This window comes from Protopterus annectens, chromosome 10.part0 (assembly GCF_019279795.1).
Source record: "Protopterus annectens isolate FY-2018-M chromosome 10.part0, PAN1.0, whole genome shotgun sequence".
In the NCBI taxonomy this organism is placed as follows: domain Eukaryota; kingdom Metazoa; phylum Chordata; order Ceratodontiformes; family Protopteridae; genus Protopterus; species Protopterus annectens.
The window spans coordinates 186425973-186448261 of record NC_056744.1 but is presented as its reverse complement, the minus strand read 5'-3'; the positions used below and the strand labels follow the sequence as shown (position 1 = coordinate 186448261).

The window sequence follows — 22289 nt, the reverse complement described above, 5'->3', positions numbered from 1 at the left end:
ATACCTTTTCCCTATGTGATCTAAATGATTAAACTACAGACTGGGAAACCTACACCACCACTAGTGCAGAAGTGTCAAAACAAATGCCCTGGATCATTTAATCAGAGTACCCATTAGGAGGAATAGCATCTTGGATCTTGTCCTTACTAATACGGGAGCATCTTGAACCATTCCATGCATAACTTCAATACTTGTTAGGTCAGATGATAAAACGGTTTCCTTTAAAATAAAAAACTGAAACCAGAGATCCCTTCCACCAAAGGAATCTTTAGAAATTTAATTAAAACAAACTTCCTACTACTAAGTGCTACATTGGCAAGCTTCAAAACCATACAAAACACAGTTAACTCTACTGAATAAACAGAAAATACACACCACCACACTACACCAGAATATAAGCAGATGCACTGATGCAGTAGTACCCCATAGGAACAAGCGCAGGCCAAACCACAGAAACAAACCCACATAGTGGAACCATGATATCAATAAGTTTCAAAAAAAAAAGGAAAAGGATTTTGACCAAAAGTGAGAAGAGTAGTTCCCAGAACGTTAGAGCCCTTGGCACTGAAATAAACAACCAACTCAGGAGCTTAATAAAATCCACCAAATTCAATTTGGAGGTTAAAATAGCTGCCCAAGGCAAAGACAATTGTAAGACATTTTTTTAAGTTAGTAATCTCAAAAGCATAAGACAGTAATGCAGTCAGCTGATTCTGAATGATGTTGCCTACACTGAGGCTGAAGATATAATGAACCTATTGGCTGATACATTTAGCTTTAAATTTACCCCTCTCTCCCTTCCATCAATCCTTCAAGGTATCACTAAAACTAGCTCACCTCCAGCTATCCCACAATACCAAGTCCAATAAGTGCTATCAAAAGTTAAAATACTACATCACGGAGTCCTGACAATATCCATGAAATCATCTTAAATAGCATTAAGCATGATTTAGTTGCAACCCTAATAACACTTTTCAGTCTCAGCCTCCATATAGGTTGTGTACCATGTAAATGGAGAACTACTACAGCTATATATTCCCCTGCATAAGGAAGGACATTTCATAGACCCATACAATTAAAGACCAATAAGTCTGACCAGCCTCATATGCAAAGTCATGAAAAGACTTATTATGAAACTAAACAATCAGGAACTTCCAAACACTGGACCGGTCTCAGTTTAGCTTTTTCACGGGCAGGTCATGTTTACTCAACCTGGAAGATTTTTTTTGAAAAGGTCACCAAAGCAATGAATAAAGGTAAAATGGTACACGTGTGCCTCAACTTGACAAAAGCTTTTGACACAATTCCCTACTCAGGCATAGTAGAAAAGCTACATAAGCAGGAAAAAAAACCCTGTGTCACCTGCTGGACTGCCATTTGGCTTATAGATAGAATGCAGGTAATCAAAATAGACACAGCTACCTCCACAAGAGACCGGTCACCAATGGTGTCCTCTAGGGTTCTGTGCTGGGTCTGCTCCTGCTTGGCATCTACTTTTTTGAAGTAAAATCTAGTACCAAAGGGTTGTGACTGATAAGCTTGCAGATGACTGCAAGCTAGGAGCAGTCATTGAATTCCCAAATGATTTAGCCATCCTGCAGGAAGATTTGTCCCAAACAAATAACTGGTGTCAAATCATGGACTGAAACTAAATGCCAAAAAATGCATTATAGCATCTTTGAGAAGTTATCTGCTCCACAGAACTACCACATTGACAATACTACCTTAAGAATTGACCCAGCTGTTTGGGATTTCAGAAATTATACAGATAGTAATCCAACTTTTAATGTGTTTGTTGTAAGAAAGTCCATCTATTTTGCACAGCTTATAAACAAACGGACTGGGTCTAGATCTAGGGATATCATTGCTCCCCTTTACTCAGCCCTCATTAGGCCAGTCATTGACTATAATGCCCCCTTAGGCATGTATCTGCCCAGACACATACAACAAATGGAATGCTCATAGAGATATCTTACTAAAAGGATACAAGGCCTAAAGATGTCCTACATGAACCAACTCAAAGCCCTGTCACTGTACTTAGTATCCTACACAGTGCTAAGAGGTGAACTGTTTCTGGCATACAAGGCATCCTTTGACCCAATACTGGTGGATTTACTGCACATCAGCAAGTCAAATGCCATCAGAAATACTTGGTTTGAGGATCTAAATCTCTTCATCAGGAGAACAGTTTGTAGGGAGAGTTATATCTCACAAAGGATACTGATGCTCTTCATCCACATGCAGCAAAGTTCATCCCTATCCATATTCAAGCACAGCTTGCATCTATGGATGGAAAACAGAATATTTAAACCAGGGCTGCTCCTGTGCTACTAATGGGAAGAGGCAGCACCTAAACTCTACCCAATGCATGTATCTCCTCAAATTATCTATGGTGTGATCCCTGTTATTCTCATTAGGGGTAATATATAATTGACTATGGGAGGAGTAAGGCCAATCTCTAACCAAATGGGATAGGTTAATTCGAGCACAAAAAGGGAAAAGTACAGGTGTGTACACTTACCATAAATATAGATGTTCAGTGTATTCACTGTTGCAGTTATCACACTTGGGTTATCTGCCTGCAGGCAGGAGCGGCCTTAGGTCAACTGGTGCCCTAGGCAAAAGGGCTGCCCGAATACCAGAGACTTAGTATTTCTGCGTTGGTTGCTGTCACTCCAGGTCTGACGTCAGGTCATCAGGGGTATAAAAACAGGCAGACAACACCATTACATCAGTTTTTCTTGGGTCTATATTAAATCAACGAAAATCCATTAATTCAAATACCAAAACAGCAACACGTATTACTCGAACCGCAAAAATACAAAATGCACTAAACCGCGACGTGTAAAATATCGAACATTCATAGTCTGCCAACCCCACCAATTGCTACATACTACCTAACCAAACAAAATAAATAAACCACATACATACACTAACCAAACTCTACTCCTAACCCTAAAGTAAAGCACCAAAACTCAACTTCTACCCCTACACTAAACCCCACATACACAACTATCTATGCACTATCCTTAACCCCTCCCTAACCCTAAGGTCCGTAACTACCGCACACTTCCCCTATGAAGATATACCCAAACAAAATAAATAATACACAAATACATTTAACAAAGCCCTACTTCTAACACTACACTAAATCTTACACATATTACCTATCTTATACACTTACCTTAACCCGCACCCTAACCCTAAGGTCTGTAACTACTACACACTTCCCCTACGGAGATATACCCAAACAAAATAAATACACAAATACATTTAACAAAACCCTACTTCTAACACTACACAAAATCTTACAGACATTACCTATCTATACACTTGCCTTAACCCACACCCTAACCCTAAGGTCCATAACTATCTCACACTTACCGTACAGAGCTATACTGCAGATGGGCCAACCAAAACACTGACATTTCGAATTACATGGTTTTGCACGTTCGACGATTACATATTTCGCGCAATATGTGTAGATGATTTCGTATTCGCATAAACGGAGTTTCGACAATCTAATAGGAACCTGTTTTTCTTGCCCGAAATGCCAGAAGCCCCACAATAGGGAGCTAAGCTATGGTGTAAAATCACCACCAGTAAAAAGTAAATACCAATACCCCTGCAAGGGGTGAGTAATATACACATAGAGGAGAGAGAAAGAGAAGGGGGCTGGAGGGAGGGAAACCAGGACTGCAACAGTGAATACACTCTAACATCTGCATTTATGGTACGTGTACACAACTGTACTATATTCTTCGTGTTTCACTGTTGCAGTCATCACGCTTGGGTGGATTCCCAAAGCTGTAGAAAGGATGGTGGCAGTCAAGAAGAGTTGGGGCTGGCAGGACTACAGTTGTAAAACCTGCCCTGGATTTGGAAAATATAGGCAGGTGGCAATGCTTGGTGAATGTGTGTACAAAACTCCAGGAAGCAGCCTCCAGAATGTCCCTGGTAGGGACTCTCCTGAGAAATGCTGCAGAGGTAGAAGTTGCCCTAGTGGAACGTGTTCTGACCCCCTGAGGGGTTGGTTTCCCATGGTGTTTGTAGCAGAAATGGATACAATGTGCTATCCATTTGGAAATTGTCTGTTTTGAAATGGCCTTGCCCTCTGCCCCTGGTGCAAAACTGAGTAATAACTGGTCAGATTTCCTGAATGGCTTAGTCCTATCCAGGTAGAATCTGAGCTGTCTGTGCATGTCCAAGGAGTGCAGGACCCTTTCCCCTTTATTTTGAGGATTAGGGAAGAAGGTTGGCAAATGGACAGGTTAGTTGAGAGCCACAATGGACACCATTTTTGGCATAAAGGAAGGATTAGTCCTGAGGGAGACCCTGTCCGCATGAAAAATAATGAGGGGTTCTACGGCCATAAGTGCTTATAGCTCAGACACACTTCTCGCTGAAGTGATGGCCAGGAGCAATGCTGTTTTCCAAGAGAGGAATTTTAACTCTGCTGATGCTGCAGGCTCAAAAGGGGGTAATGTGAGCTTTTCTACTACAAAGTTAAGGTCACAAGCAGGGGTGGGTGCTCTCCTTGGTGGCCTTAAGTTGTTTGCCCCTCTCAGGAACTGTTTGATGAGAGGGTGAGAGAAGTAGGGTGGCTCAGAATTGTAATGAGCCGAGATGCCAGAGGCATGGATCTTAATGAAGGAGAAGGATAGGCCTCTGTGGAGTAGATCTGCTAAGTAATCAAGGATTAGAGGTAGGGAGGGCAGAGCTGTGTCCTCTCCTTTAGGTTGAATCCAGGAGCATTACCTTTTCCACTTATCAGCATAGGATTTCCTTGTATTGGGTCTTCTGGCTTCAAGAATGATGTCCAGCACCTGCTTGCTTAGGCTGGTCACTGGGGGAGAATTCAAGGAATAAGCCAGGCTGCAAGATTTAGGGTTTGTGGTTGTGGATGCAAGATCTGTTCCCCCTGAGTGAGCAGGGTCAAGCTCTAGGGTAGGTGCCAGGGTAGCACCAGTGACAGGCTGCACAGTAGTGGGTACCCGTACTGGCGTTGCCAGTCTGAGGCAATCAGAATTGTCCTTGGTCTGTCCTGTCTTATCATGAGAGAAGGGGCAGAGGGGAAATGCATAGATTGAGAGGTTTACCCACTGGAAGGATACAGCATCCACTTTCCAGGCCCTGCTGTGAGGTGTCCTAGTGCAGAATTTGCTGAGATGATTGCAGGGGGAGGCAAAGAGATCCACCTCTGGGGTCCCCCATTTCTGAATCAGAAGGCTGAAGGTGCTGGGCTGTAATTGCCACTCTGGTGTGTCTAGGAGATTTCTGCTTAAGTCGTCTGCCAGTGAGTTATGTTTGCCTGGCAGGAACTGAGCTTGCAGATGGACCTGCATGTACAAGGCCATGTTCCTCAGGGCCATGGCTAGCCTGCAGAGTGGGTTCCCCCCTGCTTGTTGATGTACCACATAACTGTGTTGTCTGTTTTTAATTAGCAGGGGACCTGGTGAGAGTAGGGATCTGAAAGCTGTTAGAGCATGCTGAACAGTTAGCATCTCTTTTTGGTTGATGTGCAGATGAATTTGACTTGGGCTCCAGTGGCCCTGAATGCATTTGCTGTCCAGATGTGCCCCCAGGCATAGTCTGATGCATCTGTGGTTAGTGTCTGGGTGGCATGGAGTTGAGTAAAGGGAAGTTCCTTGTTGTGGTTGCATGCTGCTGCCCACCAAAGAAACTCTGTCCTTAGACAAGGTATGATAGGAATGATAGTTAACAGGTCCTCAGAATGTTGGCACCAAACACTTTTTAAGTAGCACTGAAGTTTCCTCGTATGCAGTCTACCATATGGAATTAGTAGGATGCATGAGGCCATGAACCCTAGGGCCTGCAGGATTTTCCTTGCAGATAGCTGGGTTCTGATGGTCATTTGAGTGAATTAGTCAGATAGGCTTGTTTTTCTGGAGTAAGGAATGTCATCTGGGATGCTGTGTCCAAGCTTGCTTCCAGGAATACAACCTTTTGACTGGGGACTAGTTTTTATTTCTTTTTGTTGATGATGTACCCCAGGGAGGTTAGAAGGTTTTTTTACAAATGTCGGGTGCTGCAACAGCATTTCCTGACTGACTGCCTGAATCAGGCAGTCGTCCAAGTACGGGTAGATTTGAATTTTTCTCTGTCTGCAGTAGGCAATGGCTGGAGCCAGGCATTTTGTGAACACTCTGGGAGCAGTGAATAAGCCAAAGGGAAGTGCAGAGAACAGATAATGCATACATCCTGCCCTGAAGCATAGATATTTCCTGCACGAGTCCCTGATAGGGATGTGCAGATAGGCTTCTTTTAAGTCTAGGGTGGCTAACCAGGCATCTTTGGCCAACACGGGAAGAAGCTGCTGCAGGGTGAGCATTTTGAACTTTGGTACCACTAGGAAGGTGTTTAGAATGGAAAGATCTATGATTGGGTGCCAAGTGCCCTCTTTCCTGGGTACCAGGAAAAGTCTGGAACAGAACCCTTGGCCTATCAGTTCCGCAGGAACAGGTCGAATTGCCCTTATATAGAGCAGGGATTAAACTTGGTTTTGTGCCTCTGTCCACTGGTTTGGAGGAAGGTCTGGGAACTCTTTTGGGGTTGGCAGTGGAGTGGAAGTAAAATTTGTACCCCTGGAATACAATGTTGAGGACTCATCTGTCTTTGGTGATAGAATTCCAGTTTTTTAAATGATGGGCAGGTTTTCCTCCTAGGGTCACAAGTAGTTGGGCAGAGGTGGGGAGTGGACCTGAGAAGTCATTGTGAATTTTTCCGTAAGGGGTGGCTTAGCACTCCCTGTTTTTGAAGTGGAGGCTCTCCATTGCTTAGATCTCTGCATACCCTGAGTCTGTAGTCTGGGGGGGTCTCTGTTTCCCCTGGGTCTAGTTTGAGATGGCCTTGAGGGGGCTGGAAAGGACCAATGTTTTGAGGGGCAATGCCTACTGAATCTAGGAGGCTGTACTTGCAAGAAATTTTTGTCTGCATAGATTTAGCTTTTTCTTCCATCTTTTTAAGAACCTCTTCTGCTTTGGTGCCATACAGATGGTCCTTGTTCAAAGGAGCATCTAGTAATTCTGATTTGACAAGGTCTGCTCCTTAAGCCAAGCATGCCTTCTCAGTACAGAACCAGTGATTGCTGCTCTGCAAGATGCTTCTAGGGCGTCAAAGCCACATTGCAAAGTATGCTTGCTGACTTGGCTTGCAGAATGCATAAGCTCTTGTAATTCTTTATTTTCTGCACAGTCTGTAAAGGTAGTTATTTTTTACTTAAAAAGTTCCATAATATGTTGTTGGAACTTCAGCATGTGAAACTGGCAATTCAAAGTCCTAATGGCAAGAGTTGCAGAGGTGTATACTTTCTTACCCCATCTGTCTAAAGCTCTGGAATCCCTGTCCGAAGGGGTGGGATTCTTAGCTGTAGTTGCTTTGATACCTTTAGGCCCCTGGGAGATGACCTCTGGGTCAGAAGTAGGATTTTTGAAAATTAATTTGTGAAAGTCAGGAACTCTAATACCTGTCTGGTTTCCTAGCAGCAGGGGGTAAAGTATCAGGAGTTAAACTGGATTCCATAAAGACATCATCCAGAACATCCAGGACTGGGGGGTTTTCTCTTTTTGGATTGAGGATAGTCTTGGCATTCCCAGTGGAAATCCTCTCAAAGTATGTAAGGTTTCACCAAAAGAAAAATTCTCTGGAGGAGAAGCAGAGGGAATGGATTCCTCTGCATCTGAATCCTCATAAGCAGATAAAGGCATGTCTTCATAATCAGATACCTCAGAGTCGCGGACTCTTGGTCTGTTAAAGCTGCTGAGGACAGGTCTCTTTCTCTTAGCAGGGGAAGGCGGTCTTCCCCTAATCAGCATAATAAGGTCTTCTGCCATTTTAAGCATTTGATATTATGGCAAGGAAGCAGGTCCTTCAGTTTGGGCCATCATTTTTTTAGGTGTAGCACATACTCTTGGCCTTAGAAACTTTGTAGTTTTAGAACTGAAGACACAAAAGAAGTCAGTTTGTTTCAAATATCAGTAGTGCAAAGAACTTCCTCAGAAGCCGGTGCCTGCTCAGCAGCTCTGGACCCATCCAAGGTAGAGACATCTGCAGGTTCCATAGTCGAAGAAGAGTCTCACAGCATACTGGACTCCAAACGGGTCTTGGTAGAGGCCTGCGAGTCCATTGAAGCGGGCGTCAGGGGCTGCGAAAGTGCCTCACTGAGTACCAGCAAACTGGCGACTAGCTTAACGGAAATGTCGTTGGCAGTTTTGGACCTGTGCGGTCTGTCTCTGTCTTTATCCTTACGTGTTTTTTGAAGATTGCTAGTCAGATGGCTTACCAAAGCCATTTTGGAATATGGAGATCGAGAACTAAGTATTTCGTGACAAGGGCTCGATGACGAATAATTCGGGCATTGAACAAGGCACAAAATCAACAGTGAGGTATGTCGCGGTCTGGGCCTAAACAGGTGACGCAGTAAGAATGGAAACCTCGGTGTGGTATTTGCTTTCCACAGGCAAGACAATTGTTAACTTTTTCTGAAATTGGTTAGATTAAGAAAAAAGGATCCCCAACGGGGTACTTAGCTTTAGAAGACTTCAGGATAATTCAATTCGGAAATGAAAATTCAGGTAGCAGCTGACCGGCACTCATGCAAACTGCTTCTGTTTCGGGCTCCTCAGCAAGAAAGATTAATGTAATGGTGTCGGCTGCCTGTTTTTATACCCCTGACAACCTGATGTTAGACCTGGAGTGACAGCAACCGACGCAGAAATACTAAGTCTCTGCTGTTCGGGCCGACTGAAGGCTACCTGCAGGCAGATAACCCAAGTGTGATGACTACAACAGTGAAGCACAAAGAACATCTGGCTTGGGTTAAAATGGCCCACAAGGGCAGCCAGCTTAGTACTTACCTATTAGCCTATTAAATTCAAATGATAAAATACTTTGATTAAACGATCTAGATTTGAGAGACTCCCCACAGTTGTCAGGCACAAAATAAACCACTGAAAATGCATGTTTAACATTCTTATAATTCTCAGAATAAAATATACAGAGAAATATGGTTTCTGATGGTATAAATTTGCTCATATATTCAATTTCTGAATTTATTAGCTTTCCCTATATAAATGGTCTCACTACCCAGACATGCAGCTACACAATCTTTGACCTGTCTGTAAAGAACCTTAGATAACTATAGGACCTAGTGGTGTTTGTACAATAAAATCTGAAACCCTCATTAATCTACATATTTTGCAGGAATGACATTTGTAAGTCTCCATCTAACAAAACACACACTGGGTATAATTATGCAATTTCTCTCTTTCTCAAAATGACATTTTTTAATTACAAGATTTTTATTTATAAAAAATGGGGTAGGGTGCACCTTTGTTAAATATCTCTAGAATATCAATTAAGACTTTCCAGTTTTGTCAGATGATTTTATGTCTATCAATTCCGTAAATGAATGACATGGCTGTGGGACCATTTGGTTCTACCACTGCCTCACAAATAGAAGAGCCACGTACCATACTGTCAATGCATTTTCAAACACTACATCAACTGCACTTCCAAGTACACCCTGAGAATCAAAATAAGTAGCATTCATAACTGAGTCGTAAAGAAACAAGAAACATTTCTTCAGGGTAATTTGACGATAGTGAAACCAATTTGTATTTGTTGTTGTCAGACTTAAAGTTCAAAGAAAATTTGGAGACTGCTATAGTCATCAGGTCTAAATATGGGATAGTAGTTTAAATACCAATGGTTTCCTCCCTTTGTCATCTATAATTAAAATATTGTTCACTAAATGTTGCAAATATGGATCCTTCAGCATGGGGATGTGTAAAAGTCTTAAGAGGTTCACTGTTTATTAAAATGGTTTCATTATCAATGAGTGATTGGAGGTGCAGAAATTCCTTAAATAAATTCAATTCCTTAAGAAAATTATGACTTATCAGCATTAATATACTAATGTTTCAGGGGAGTTTAGGGAAAACTCTAAATGCCTTGCCTACGAAAAGAACTCATTTGAATAAGATACCTAAACTATTTTATGTGCAATCTGTCTGTGTTATTATACAATAAGGAGTGCTATTAGAGTCTGCACTGAAGTGTCCAGAGATGTTTAGATGCCTAGCAGTTAAACTACACTAGAAATAGTATACCAAAAAACTGATGGAGTTGGTAACTTTAAGCCTCTCCTTTATAATTCAGATCTTTGATAGTATTCAAATATCTTAGAATTAACATTGCACAAGAGAAATTTTGAGACAGTTTATTTAGCGATCTAAATGAAAAGTAAAATTTGTACATGCTACTGAATTACAACAGAAACTTTATCCTAGGTAGTATGCTCATTTTACCTACAGATGATCTAGCAAGTAACTAAACTGAAGTTAATTCCAGTGTTTTAGACCGTTCTTGTTTCCATTTGATGGAACAGATATACGATTCATATGTTCATAGGTGTTTACTAGGCTAATGACCACAAAGGTCTTTTTAAGCCTAGCCATGCATCCCAAATCTCTGACAAGTTCTGGTATCCTTGATAAGGATAAGCAGGGGCTTGGGAGATGAAACATTTACAAGCAGGGGCCTGGGAGATGAACTGTTTACAGGCTGCCTGTTTCCATTAGAGACACAGGTGCCAAACCATGGATGAATTTCCTGTTCCCCATCCAACTGTCCAAGTTTCACTTGAATTGGATTAGGAAGGAACTCTGTTTCACAAGGATAGGGAGCCTGTTCCAGAGATAGGGTCGTTTTTGGGATGCATACCTGTCTCTCTAGCAGTCCTATTTATATTACAGGCAAGGTTTAAGTCTTTATAGGTTCATAGGTAGGTACACTAGGCTATTGGCCCAAGGACCTACATAGGCCTAGCCAACAAGGCTCCCTGGCTTACGCCACCCAAGAAACTTATTTTCCTGTGCCACTGTCGAGCAGACACACAGAAGTGATCCCCGGGGTGTATTTCCTATTTCCCATCCACGCATCAAGATTTTTCTTGAAGAGTGCTAATGAAGAACTTTGCTTGACATAGATGGGTAGCCTGTTCCAGAGTATGGGAAGTCTCTGGGACAAGAATCTATCCCTCCAGCATGTCCTGTTTAATGTGGTGACAAGGTTTAGGTCCCTAGAGCATGTAGCTCGGAGGGATTGGGATTTCTTTAGGTGTAGCATGTCCAACAGCTCTGGGTTTGACATAGCTTTATATGTTAGGCAGAGATCACCTCGGAGTAGGCGATATGCTACGGAGTAAAGCTGGAATTTTTTGAGACAGTCAGTGTAGGGCATTTGTTTGAGGCTAGTAATCCTCTTTGTGAGGTACTTCTGTGGTCTTTCCAGCTGCTGCAGATGCATTGTGAGGTACATTCCAAAAGGGGAGTTGTACTCTATAATGGATCTAATGAGTACAGAGTAGAGAGGAACAATGACCTCTTTTTTTCCTGGATGAGAACCCGTTTATGATGAGATGTACCATGTAGAAGGACTTCCTTACTACTGTGGCGATGTGACTATCAAAGGAGAGGCTACTGTCCACCTCGGTCCCAAGGTCTCATCACACATTCAGTGTTAAGTAGATTTCTGCCTATGTGGTAGTTCATGGGTACAGAGTTTTTACCAAAGGGGATGACACTGCACTTTTTGGCATTGAGCTTGAGGCCATGGCTCTGACACCAGGCATCTGTCTCAGCGAGGCCCTTCTGTAGATGTCCACATTATTTGGGAACTTGACTATGGCTCCTGGTTTGCAGTCATCTGTGAACTTCATTAGCCAGAGGCCTTCTGTGTTAGCCTGTACTTCAGAGAAGTAGATACCAAACAGGAGAGGTCTCAGGACGGAACCCTGTGGTACTCCACTTGTCACTGCTTTGAGGTCAGATTTGGAGTCTGCAACTTTTACAGTGTGGGTTCTGTCAGCGAGCCAGTTGGCAACCCATCTTGTGAAGTAGGGATTTATACCTAGTTCAGTGAGTTTAGCTATAATTCCAGAATGGGGGATGGTGCTGAAAGCCTTGGCAAGGTCAAGATAGGCTGTGTGAACCACCTTACCCTCATCTACAGCTTTGGTGACTGCCTTAAAGAAGTCGATCAGGTTCAGCAGGCATGATCTGCCTTTCACAAACCCGAACTGGGTGGGATCCAGAGTTTGGAGGTTACCAATGTCTTTGTTAATGAGTTCCATGTTGATACGTTCCATGGCCTTGCAGACCAGGCTTGTCAGGCTAATAGGTCAATAGTTCCTGGGATCAGTGGTGGCTCCCCCTTTGTGGAGTGGGATAACTGTTGCTGTGCGCCATTCAGTGGGCAAAAAGCCTGATGTGAGGCTATTATTGAACATGGTGCTTAAGTGGGGAGCCAGTTCATTCTGAAGTTCATGTAAAACGCAGCCTGGAATGTTGTCCGATCCTATGGATGCTATGTTTTTGGCTTTAGAGAGTGCATCTTTTACCTGCATAGTTGTGATTCCAGGGACTCTGCATTCTTCCTGTATAAATATGGGCCCTTTAGGGGTGGGATGGGGGGATAAAGTTAGCAATGAACCTATCTGCGAGGATGTTGGCAATATCAGTTGGTTCTGTAACTTTCATGCCTTTGTGCTGTAACTCAGAGAGCAGATCTGGGTGTTGCCATTGAGATTCTTGGCATAGCTATAGAATGCTTTGTGGTTGTCCTTAGAATTAGTGGTGATTTTGTTTTCGTAGCTAGCTTTGGAGGATCTTATAAGGGATCTCTGCTTCTTACTGAGGCTGACCAGGGAGCTCCTCCACTCATGGGATTTTACTCTCTTTTGCAACAGTTTCTTCCTTCTGTTGTACAGTTTGTTTATGGCAGGGGACCACCAGATTGGCTTCCTTTTTTTGGAGGATAGCGTATTGGTTCTGCTTGGGATAGCACGATCCATGCACTTGTGTAGGATTCAGCAGTCGTAACTGTATTGTCCATCTGCATGGGCGTCATGAAGTTCACCAATTCTGTCTTAAACATGAAGTTGGCTTTGGAGAATTTTTTTGCCATGGTTTCCCTTAATGGGGGGTAGCGGCGGGATGTGGATATCAAGGGTGATTAGCTTATGGTCGGATCGGACCAACGAAGAGTTGACTTCAGGTGTGGAACATCGGTCACTCATGTTGGTAATGACTAGGTCTAGGATATTGTTGCCCCTGGTGGGGGTGTGGATAAGTTGATCCAGGGCATTGTAGTTTATGAATTCCATAAAGAGTTGCGCTAAGGAGTTGGTACACGAGTAGTTTTCCCAGTTAATGGTGGGGTAGTTGAAGTCACCCATTATTAGGGTATTTGGTTGAACCACTATAAATTTCAATCCCATAATAACAGTCAACTAAACCAACAACTTGGCAGTAGTATACTGCATGACATGCCATTAAAATGCAAAAATAATTCTCCGCCCAGGTCTACCTTTGTCTAGATATAACTTCAGTGTCTTTCTGTGCATAACCAAGCAGCTCAGTTTCTTTAATAATCCTGTTAAATTCAAAAACTCTTGCTGCATAGGGATTTCTCCATCTGTAAAACTTGGAAGCAAAGTTACCACCCATGACGTAAACATTCTGTGCCATAGATGATGTTGCAGTCAGGAAGGCAACCACATCTTTACTGGCATACAGTCCTTGAATGCAACTGTTGAAGTTAACTTCTTGAGACAGACTGCTGGTTGTCTGCACATTTCTGAATGGAACAGAAACCCAACTCTAGCAAAACAGTCCCAAACAGTTTTTGCTTGATACTTCCCTGGTGCATGGAAACTTCACACGATCCAAATACAAAAAGCAAAGCCCAGCACCTGAAATTCGGTAATGCAATTTTATTAGGCTCAGGAATTTGTTTGTGTCTTTCGGCTTTTCCCGGTTAGGGGTTGCCACAGCAGAACTCTGGTCCACTAATTATTGGCAGTAGATTTTTTACGTGCCTAGTTTGCCAGCCCTGACGCACAACCTTCAACGAAGGTATAGGTTCATAGGTTTATACTAGGCTATCTGCCCTAAGGCATTTATAAGCCTAGCCCAAATTTTTGTGGCTTACGCCACCCCTTATATGAAAAAATACTGTGCCCATTAGTTTGTTGTGCCTCTGTCCAGCAGTGACACAGAGATGATTCCCGGGGTAAACCTACGATCTCCCATCCACAGGTCTAGATTTCTCTTGAACAGAGTCAGCGAGGTGCTCTGCCTCACATGGACCGGGATTTTATTCCACAGCATAGGAGTCTCTGAGTGATTAATCTATCCCTCCAGCACGCCCTATTTATATCCGTGCTAAGGTTTAAGTCGCTTGCTCTAGTGGTTTTGGTGGATTTGGATTTTTTGAGGTGGAGCATGTCCATTAATTCCGGGTTGGACATGGCCTTGTATGTCAGGCACATGTCACCTCTGAGCAGACGGTATGCGACTGAATAGAGCTGGAGTTTCTTCAATCTGGCAGCATATGACAGATTTTGGAGTCCTTTATCCTTTTGGTGAGGAACTTTTGGGGTCTCTCCAATTGCTGCAGATGTCTGGTGAGATACATCCCGAATGGGGCATTGTACTCGATCACTGGTCTGATAAGTGAAGAGTACAGGGGAACAATGACCTCACTAGATCTGGATGTGAATCCCTTCATGATCAGGTGGGCAATGTAGAAGGTCTTTCTAACCACTTTAGCAATGTGAGTGTCAAAAGAAAGGCCACTGTCAACCTGGGTCCCCAGGTCCCTGATAACCTCTTCTGTGCTTAGTGGATTGCCACCTATATGGTAGCTTGGGGTTACCTTGTTTTTCCCGAAGGGTATGACTATACATTTTTTGGCGTTTAACTTCAGGCCATGGCTCTGGCACCAGCTATCTGTTTCCGTGAGTCCCTTCTGAAGGATATCCGTGTGCCCATTCATGCATGTCTCCACACAGAAGACGCTCTAGCTGAGAATCGAATGGCACAACGTCTTGCTGTGAGGCGACAACGCTACCGCAGCACCACCATAAGAAGGCAGAATATGGTTTCACCTTATCAGTACATTATAAAATGCAGCACACGATGGAACAATTTAAATAAGGGATAAAATCATGAGATACATCTTATGAGTGGAAATCACTGTCAGAAAATACTACCAATAAAAAAAAAACTGTTAATGATAATATAAAGTACTGCCCTCACTTTAACACATTTTTGTATATTATACATATATAGAATTTGCTAACTGCAGTGGCGGTGCTGCGGTAGCGTTATCGCCTCACAGTTAGACACTGCCCATTCGATTCTCAGTTAGAGCGTCTTCTGTGTGGCGACATGCGTGAATGGGCGTTCCTTCATTGAAGGTTGTGCGTTAGGCCCGGCAAGCCAGCACGTAAAAATCTACTGCCAATCATTAGCGGACCGGAGTTCCGCTGTGGCAACCCCTAACCGGGACGAGCCGAAAGACACAACATATAGAATTTGTTAATTTATGACATCTTGTATTGTAACTGAATAAGCATGGTCAGTGTCAATTGGCTTTATTAGTTTGAATGTATCCACAAAGATTTAAAAAGAAAAAGTAAAAAGTCATGGGCATTCAGAAAACACATAGCTGAAACACTTGATATCCTTAAGGGGTCATTTGCATATATCACATGGGCCTCTGCTAAAAGAAGTTTAACGTATCACAGAATGAAAACTCTAGCTTGGCTAAATATTCCACATAAATCTTGTGGGTTCCATCTTTCAAATACATAAATGAACAAAATGACAAATGAAAGACAAGGGGACAACTCAATGGATATATGATGGAGTACTTTTTTTGAAAGAGTTAGTGGTTCATGTACTGCAGCAGCTTTCTTGAAGACATTGTAAGATAAGAAACCATTTTAAGTTTTAAAACGACATAGGATAGGCATATGGTGACTGTGTTGCAAGATAAGTCGCCGCTTTTCATCTGCTGCTTGCAGGGCCATTGCTAAAATTATTTTAATATTTTAATACCCACACTTGAATACGGCCTTCCTTTTCTTACGCATTCAGCCCACAATACTCACAGAACACAGACTGTTGAGAATAAAATCTACAGAGTCATTGTATTAGCAGATTCCCAGAAACACCATTTCAACTTGCTAAATAATTCCAAAAGGCTTTCAGTGCCCTCACAAGGCCACTTTTTAAGTACTCTAATTTACAAGGTGCTAAAACATAGTCAATTCACCCCCCCACACACACACTAAGAGTGAAACTGCCTTCACAAGACAACCCTTATGTACTCAACAGTGTACAGAACAAGAGATTCACTCTAGTATGCCCTCCATTTAAAACTACTCTAGGTGAGAAAGCCTTCTCTAGACTGGGATGTGCTACCTGGAGCAACCTACCTACAGACATCACAAATCTAGAAACCATTAAAAGCTTCTAAGATACACTTTTAAAGAGCATCCCCTTACTGATTCTGCATGCAGCTGCTACCATGACAGTGGTTAGATAACTTACCATCCTGTACCATGAATACTAGAACACATTTAATAAACTTTTCTCAACCTCAATGAAACATCTTATAAGCAAATATTGAACACATACATAGCAGTTTATGTATTATATGTACAAATGTACCAAAGGCACCGAAAGCTGTTGAAGACGGCATTTTTCTGCAACTATTTACTACCACAACATAGGTTCACTTGGAGGACTTTTTAAGCTTAGCCAATTCCCTTTTGGTGCTTGATTCTTGAATTAACATTTTCTGATTGGTCTTTCCTATCCAACAGCTGATAATTGCATATTAGCCCTAGTGAGAATAACTGTGATCATTCCATAGATAATTTAAGGGGACCCATATAAGGGATGCAGCATTTAGGAACTGCCTCTATTCATTAGTGGCATGAGGGGCAATCCTGGAGTACATTTTCTATTGCCCATTTTTACATTTTATAGCACAGTGAACAAACACTAACAGATATCTGCTAAACAAAGCAATACTGTCTCACAATAAAAATAGACTTGGCATTAAAACCTCTCTGCCCTTGAAACTCACATTCATTGAAACAGCATTAAAACCCACACCACATCCAAAGAAAATGCATCTGGCCAGTGGTGGATAAAGATTACCTTTTGGGCTGTTTTCAAATCAGAGGCCCCTTGTGCACAAAACAAGAAACATACATGCGTTCTTTGATACACCTTCCTGACTTTATTAAATTATATTCCTTGTATAATACAGCACACTTGTTGGACTTAAGTTAGAGCACATTTTAAATTTATTGTTTGAACATTTTTCCAGTAGGCAATGAAGCAAAATGCATGCACCAATAACAAAAACTGCCCTATTCAGAACATTTCCATGATAACAGTCTACTTCTACACACACACACACACACACACATATATATATATATATATATATATATATATAAATAAAAATGCAAATACAGAATCACAGTAGTGTAAGCCATAGGCATGTTGCACAGCTTCTTGCACTTATTTTCAATCGGGGGGGGGGCAAAAGGTCAAACACCAGGGACACATTTGAAACATTGCTTGTATAATTTTGGAAAGTTGCTTGCATAAAATGTTGTTACACCACTGTACATTTCACTACCAAGTCTTGAACCCAAAACCCTGTGCACTATACTCAGAGCAACATACCACTAAGCTAAATCAGCAGTTTCCTGAAAGACAGGGGGACAAACTTAAATGGCTATCATTTAGTGAATTCAGTTCTCACTTATCACCATAGCTCTCAACCTCATAGCACAAAAAATACAGAACAAAGCCAATAATGGGGGAATACAGTCCCAAAATAGGGACACATTTCAAATACTGATCCTATAAACTTAGAAAATTGTTAGCATAAAAAGTTTTGTTTTACTGCTCCTGAAAACCAGAGATTTAATGAGGAACAGAACAAAACAAAAATGTGAGGCATAAATTCACAAGTGATGGTGGCTAGGGACTTTAAGCTCTTTTTACCTGCACCCAAGGAGCAAGGTTTGATCCTGTGGGTCTCTAGCCACCAGACGTATTCTGTTGGGGGCATTTTCACACAAACACACATACCTCTCTCTGCTGCAGACAGTACCTTTGTGTAGGTGGTGGGGGTGCTGCTTGCTTGTTGTGAATAGAGGTGTGCAAATTAGTGTATTTACAGACACCATCTTAGAAGATGGTGAAGGAAACTGGGCATTACGAACAGTTAGAACAGTATCTTCTGCCTGAACAGCAGTTTGAAGGAATCCGCGGCTCTGCAGTTGGAAGAAAAGGAAATCCACCGTTCCCAAACGGCATAGTGTATAAATCCTCCTGTGACATCCTGTATTCAAACAGGTGCATGTTCGGGATGGTTGAGACTTCGCAAGTGCTGTAAAGCTGACGCAACTGTGCACCAGGGACGGTTGAGACATTGCAAGTGCTGCAAAAGTGTGGGGGTGCCCTCCTCCCTCGCTCTATGGTTCCGGCACCCATGACCTATTGTACTGTATTTTATGCTCATTGTTACTTGCATTTTGTATATATCTTTTTTTCAATTCACTCTGATGGGATTTTTTAATGTTACCATATTAGCATTCAGCCTTACTATGTTCTGAATTTTGCAATGCACTCAATTTGTATATATTTTTCATTGAAAGACTGTGATGTATTTTCTGCTCTTTCAGCTCAGGTCATGGCTTAAAAGGGTCAATAGACAAGTCCACTTACCCAGTGAACAAACAGTAAATAAATGGTAATTTTTATCTGGCATAGGCAAAAGGTAGCTACTACTTAGTTGACTCTCCACAACTAATCTCATAATCAATAGAAGGAGAAGATGAGGTCAGTCAAATCATCTTTATGTACTACCCAAATGTATGTTTAAATTTCTAAGTATAGTGCATTGGGACACATCTGCAGCAGCATACATACAGTAATGAGGTGCAAGATGCAGCAGAGAGCCAAATGACTTCCTCACAGCCTCAATAGCTGAGATATTAACATAACTGCTGGTCATACCTTAATGATTATAAATAAAAGGCCAACAATTACCTGAAGAAACTGGCTTCAGATTTGGGAAAATGGATGAATGTCAAGGTATGTATCTGGATTGCAGCCATTTTAAACATATACCCAAGAATGACCTATTCTTGATTTAGAAATATGCAAGAAATAAACTGAGTTTGCTACATAGCTAAAAAGATAAGAAACCTCAAAAATTGTAGTTATCAAGACAGACTGGCAGCCCTCTCTCTCTCTGTACTCAGTCTCTGTTAGACTTCTCTGTGGAGATCAGTTTTTTTTTTTTTTTTTAGTTTTTTAAACCATGAAAGATCCAGCCCTCTTTGAACTCCTTTTCCTTTGCAGAACAAATGGTATCTCATACACCCAATGAAAAGGAATAAAACCTTCATTGACAGATAAGAGACTTTGGCATGATAGATTGTTATCCATCACCTCTGGAACACACTTCCACTACATGCCAAGCAGAGTAACTCCCCTTGTCATCTCCAAGGGAAACCTAGATAATTAGATGGTCAGCATCAGTTTCTCCACAAATATGTCTCTCATTACCTTCCTTGAAGCTGGGGGGGGACTTTTGAAAAGGAGTTTTTGTCTAGGCTTGCAATGGTGTAGAGAGTGAATGCTTAGTACTTATCTATGAACCCCCAGCAGATTATTAATTGAGTACATCTCCATTAACAAACTTTCTCCTGAGGGCTGCTTCACCTTATTCACTTAACACAGGCTCAATTAAAGGTAGTACAACCAGACCAATAGTCCGCAGCAGTGACAAGAAACATTTTTAAAAGTTAAATGGTGGGATGCATGAACACAAAGGCACATTTTTCAGTCACCTTTTTGAAACCCTTATTACCAGTAAGAAATAAAAGCAGTTTCTGCACAGAAGTTTTTTTTTGTTGATCTTGGAGTAAAAACTTTGGTTATAGTTTTTGACAGTGCAGAAAATTTTACTTCTGAAATTTTACAAAATTAAAATCCTGTAAAAGAAATTCTTCAAACTGCATACTGCTGCCTTTCACCCCTCATTCTACTGTATTCAGCTTTACAACCAGTATACATTTATGAAGGTAATGTACCTGCTGGAAGGGGTTGACCATGCCTTGGCTGCAATAAAGATAATAGTGCACCACAGCTAGGAAAAAAAAAAACAGAAACACAATAACATTAGCAAATGCACTACTACCAAATGAAGACATCTGATCTCTTAACATGCTGTACATATACTTTTAAGTACAGAGTTTCTTTCTTTTAGCACCTTGCTTAGTCATGCATATGGCTTGTCATACAGGAAAGGATATGTTAGATTCACATTCTACAATCTTATTCACTAATTAAAATTCAGTAAAGACTGTCAAGTAGTGTAAATAGATCAGGGTATAATTTTAATATACCTACCCCAGCATAAATTCTTTTGAGGAAAGAAATGTCAAAGACTGGATGTCTATAAATGAAGTTCTCTTGCCTTGGGATACATATATCTGCAGACCGCATGGTCTGACAATTACATTGGCAAAGGGGTGTGTGTGTGTGTGTGGTGCAGCACCAATAACCCCTTTGAAGCTAGTTCTAAACTGGAGGAGTTATAGGGTATTTTGAACATCCCTTACAGACTGTTTATTCAAAAGTCTTGTCTGCAAAACTTAACATTATGTTACACTATCCATATCAGCAGGAAAAATATACCAGCAGCTAGCCAAGCAAATAATGGAATACTTCTAGTACAACATGTAGTTAAGTGGGCAAATTCTAAAATTCATAAGCTTCTACTGACTGAATTTCATTCAAAATGCATACAAAGAAATTAAAGTGCGCTATAGTTTCCTTCAAGATTTTTATTACTCAACACAGTCAGTGAAAATCCTGTGTTCGCTCCATAAAAAAATGTCATAGTTACATGTAAAGCATATAACTGCCCCTTTTCTGAATAAACAGCCATTTTTTAATATGGCTAACATTCAAGTTATCTTTTAAACTATGTGTCCTTCTCCAAATAGATCTTGGGATACTATCAGCTTCCTTCATAACTTTACTATTACTAATCTGAAGTGCAATTTTTTGTGAACGGCAGTTGTAATCTCTTTATTTATGTTACAATATATAATAAAACATTGTCCACATAGTTGCCCTGACCTGTGAAGCAGAGGGATAAAGCCCTTACTGTATCACAGATGGCCTGGGTTTGACTAGCAGCACTGGTGGGTCTGGAAGGGAGGGGGGGGGACTGCGAGCATCTGATGCTGACTCACTCATCTTGGGAGGGGTTGGAGAAAAAGATAAATATAGCAAGAAAAATAATCAATTTGGCATACTGTGTGTACATGACAAAACATCTTGCAATATGAGGGAGATGTATATATGTTTGACTGTAGACCCCTGGAAAAATAGCACATGAGTGAAACAGCCCTAAGCATCAGTTTTATATACTTTTTGCCTTACTGCAAGACTGCAGATGTGTGAGCTGTGTTTCACCCTTATGGAGTGCTATCTCTTTTCTCTTATGCTATTCAATGACAGAGGTAGCAAATACAAGTAAAGGGGTGGTGTAGGGGGCAAAGTAATATAAAAAGGGGGTGCAAGGGGTATGTTTAAGTGACTTTCCCTGGCGGGAGTTGTACTGAGCCCATGCATTCTAACCCATTTCACTGGTTCAGCTTCCTCATGGTTGGGTATAAAAAGTGAGAAGCAAGGGAACAAGAGCATCAATTTGCATTAATTAGAGGGAGATTATATTTGTTAGCCTATTATATGATATGATTAATAGTGAGCATGTCTTTACTAATCCTGCACTGGTTAATCACAGTTTTGAATTAAAGGTGAAAAATATACAAGATATTTCTTGCAAATCTGCAGCTCATGCTTCGACCTTTTTAACCCAATGACTGTGTGTCAAGACAGTGTATTTAAAAAGTGACTTTACTGGGTTAAGCGCTCTTCATCAAAACACTTAAAACAATTAATTGCAGGTTTAAACACCACACTGTTAACATCACAAATCTTTATCCTTCAAAAATAATTCTCAGTTTTTATTAATGCACTCAATAATTCCTTGCTCAAGTTAAACGTTTATGGTGTTGGATATTAATAAGTTGGAAATTATATATTTTTTATATTTTTATAAGTTTTAGTTGGTTATAGGTACAAGTAATGTGCAATTTTTATATAAATTAATGGCTTGTACATTGGCTGGCTTGAGTCATGTGATATTAACAGTGTAGTATTTAAACTTGTAAATAATTGTTTTAAAGTGTTCTGATGAAGTTCATAATGAACAAAAGTGCTTAACCCATTAAGTAATTTGGTGGTTCACTGTTCCAGTTGTGGTTTAGTGAGTGGTAGTTTAGTAAATGACAAAGTGCAGCTTTTAAAACT

At 41.2% G+C, this 22289-nt stretch overlaps 1 protein-coding gene across 1 annotated transcript in view; it reads right to left on the bottom strand.

Moving 5' to 3' along the window:
* The window catches only part of TTYH2 (tweety family member 2), a 2201930-nt gene that overhangs the window by 316195 nt on the left and 1863446 nt on the right, over positions 1-22289 (bottom strand). Inside the window, exon 8 of the mRNA XM_044085133.1 lies at positions 19997-20052. Within this exon, the coding sequence (XP_043941068.1) occupies positions 19997-20052 (56 nt within the window). The remainder of the gene's footprint in view (positions 1-19996; positions 20053-22289) is intronic.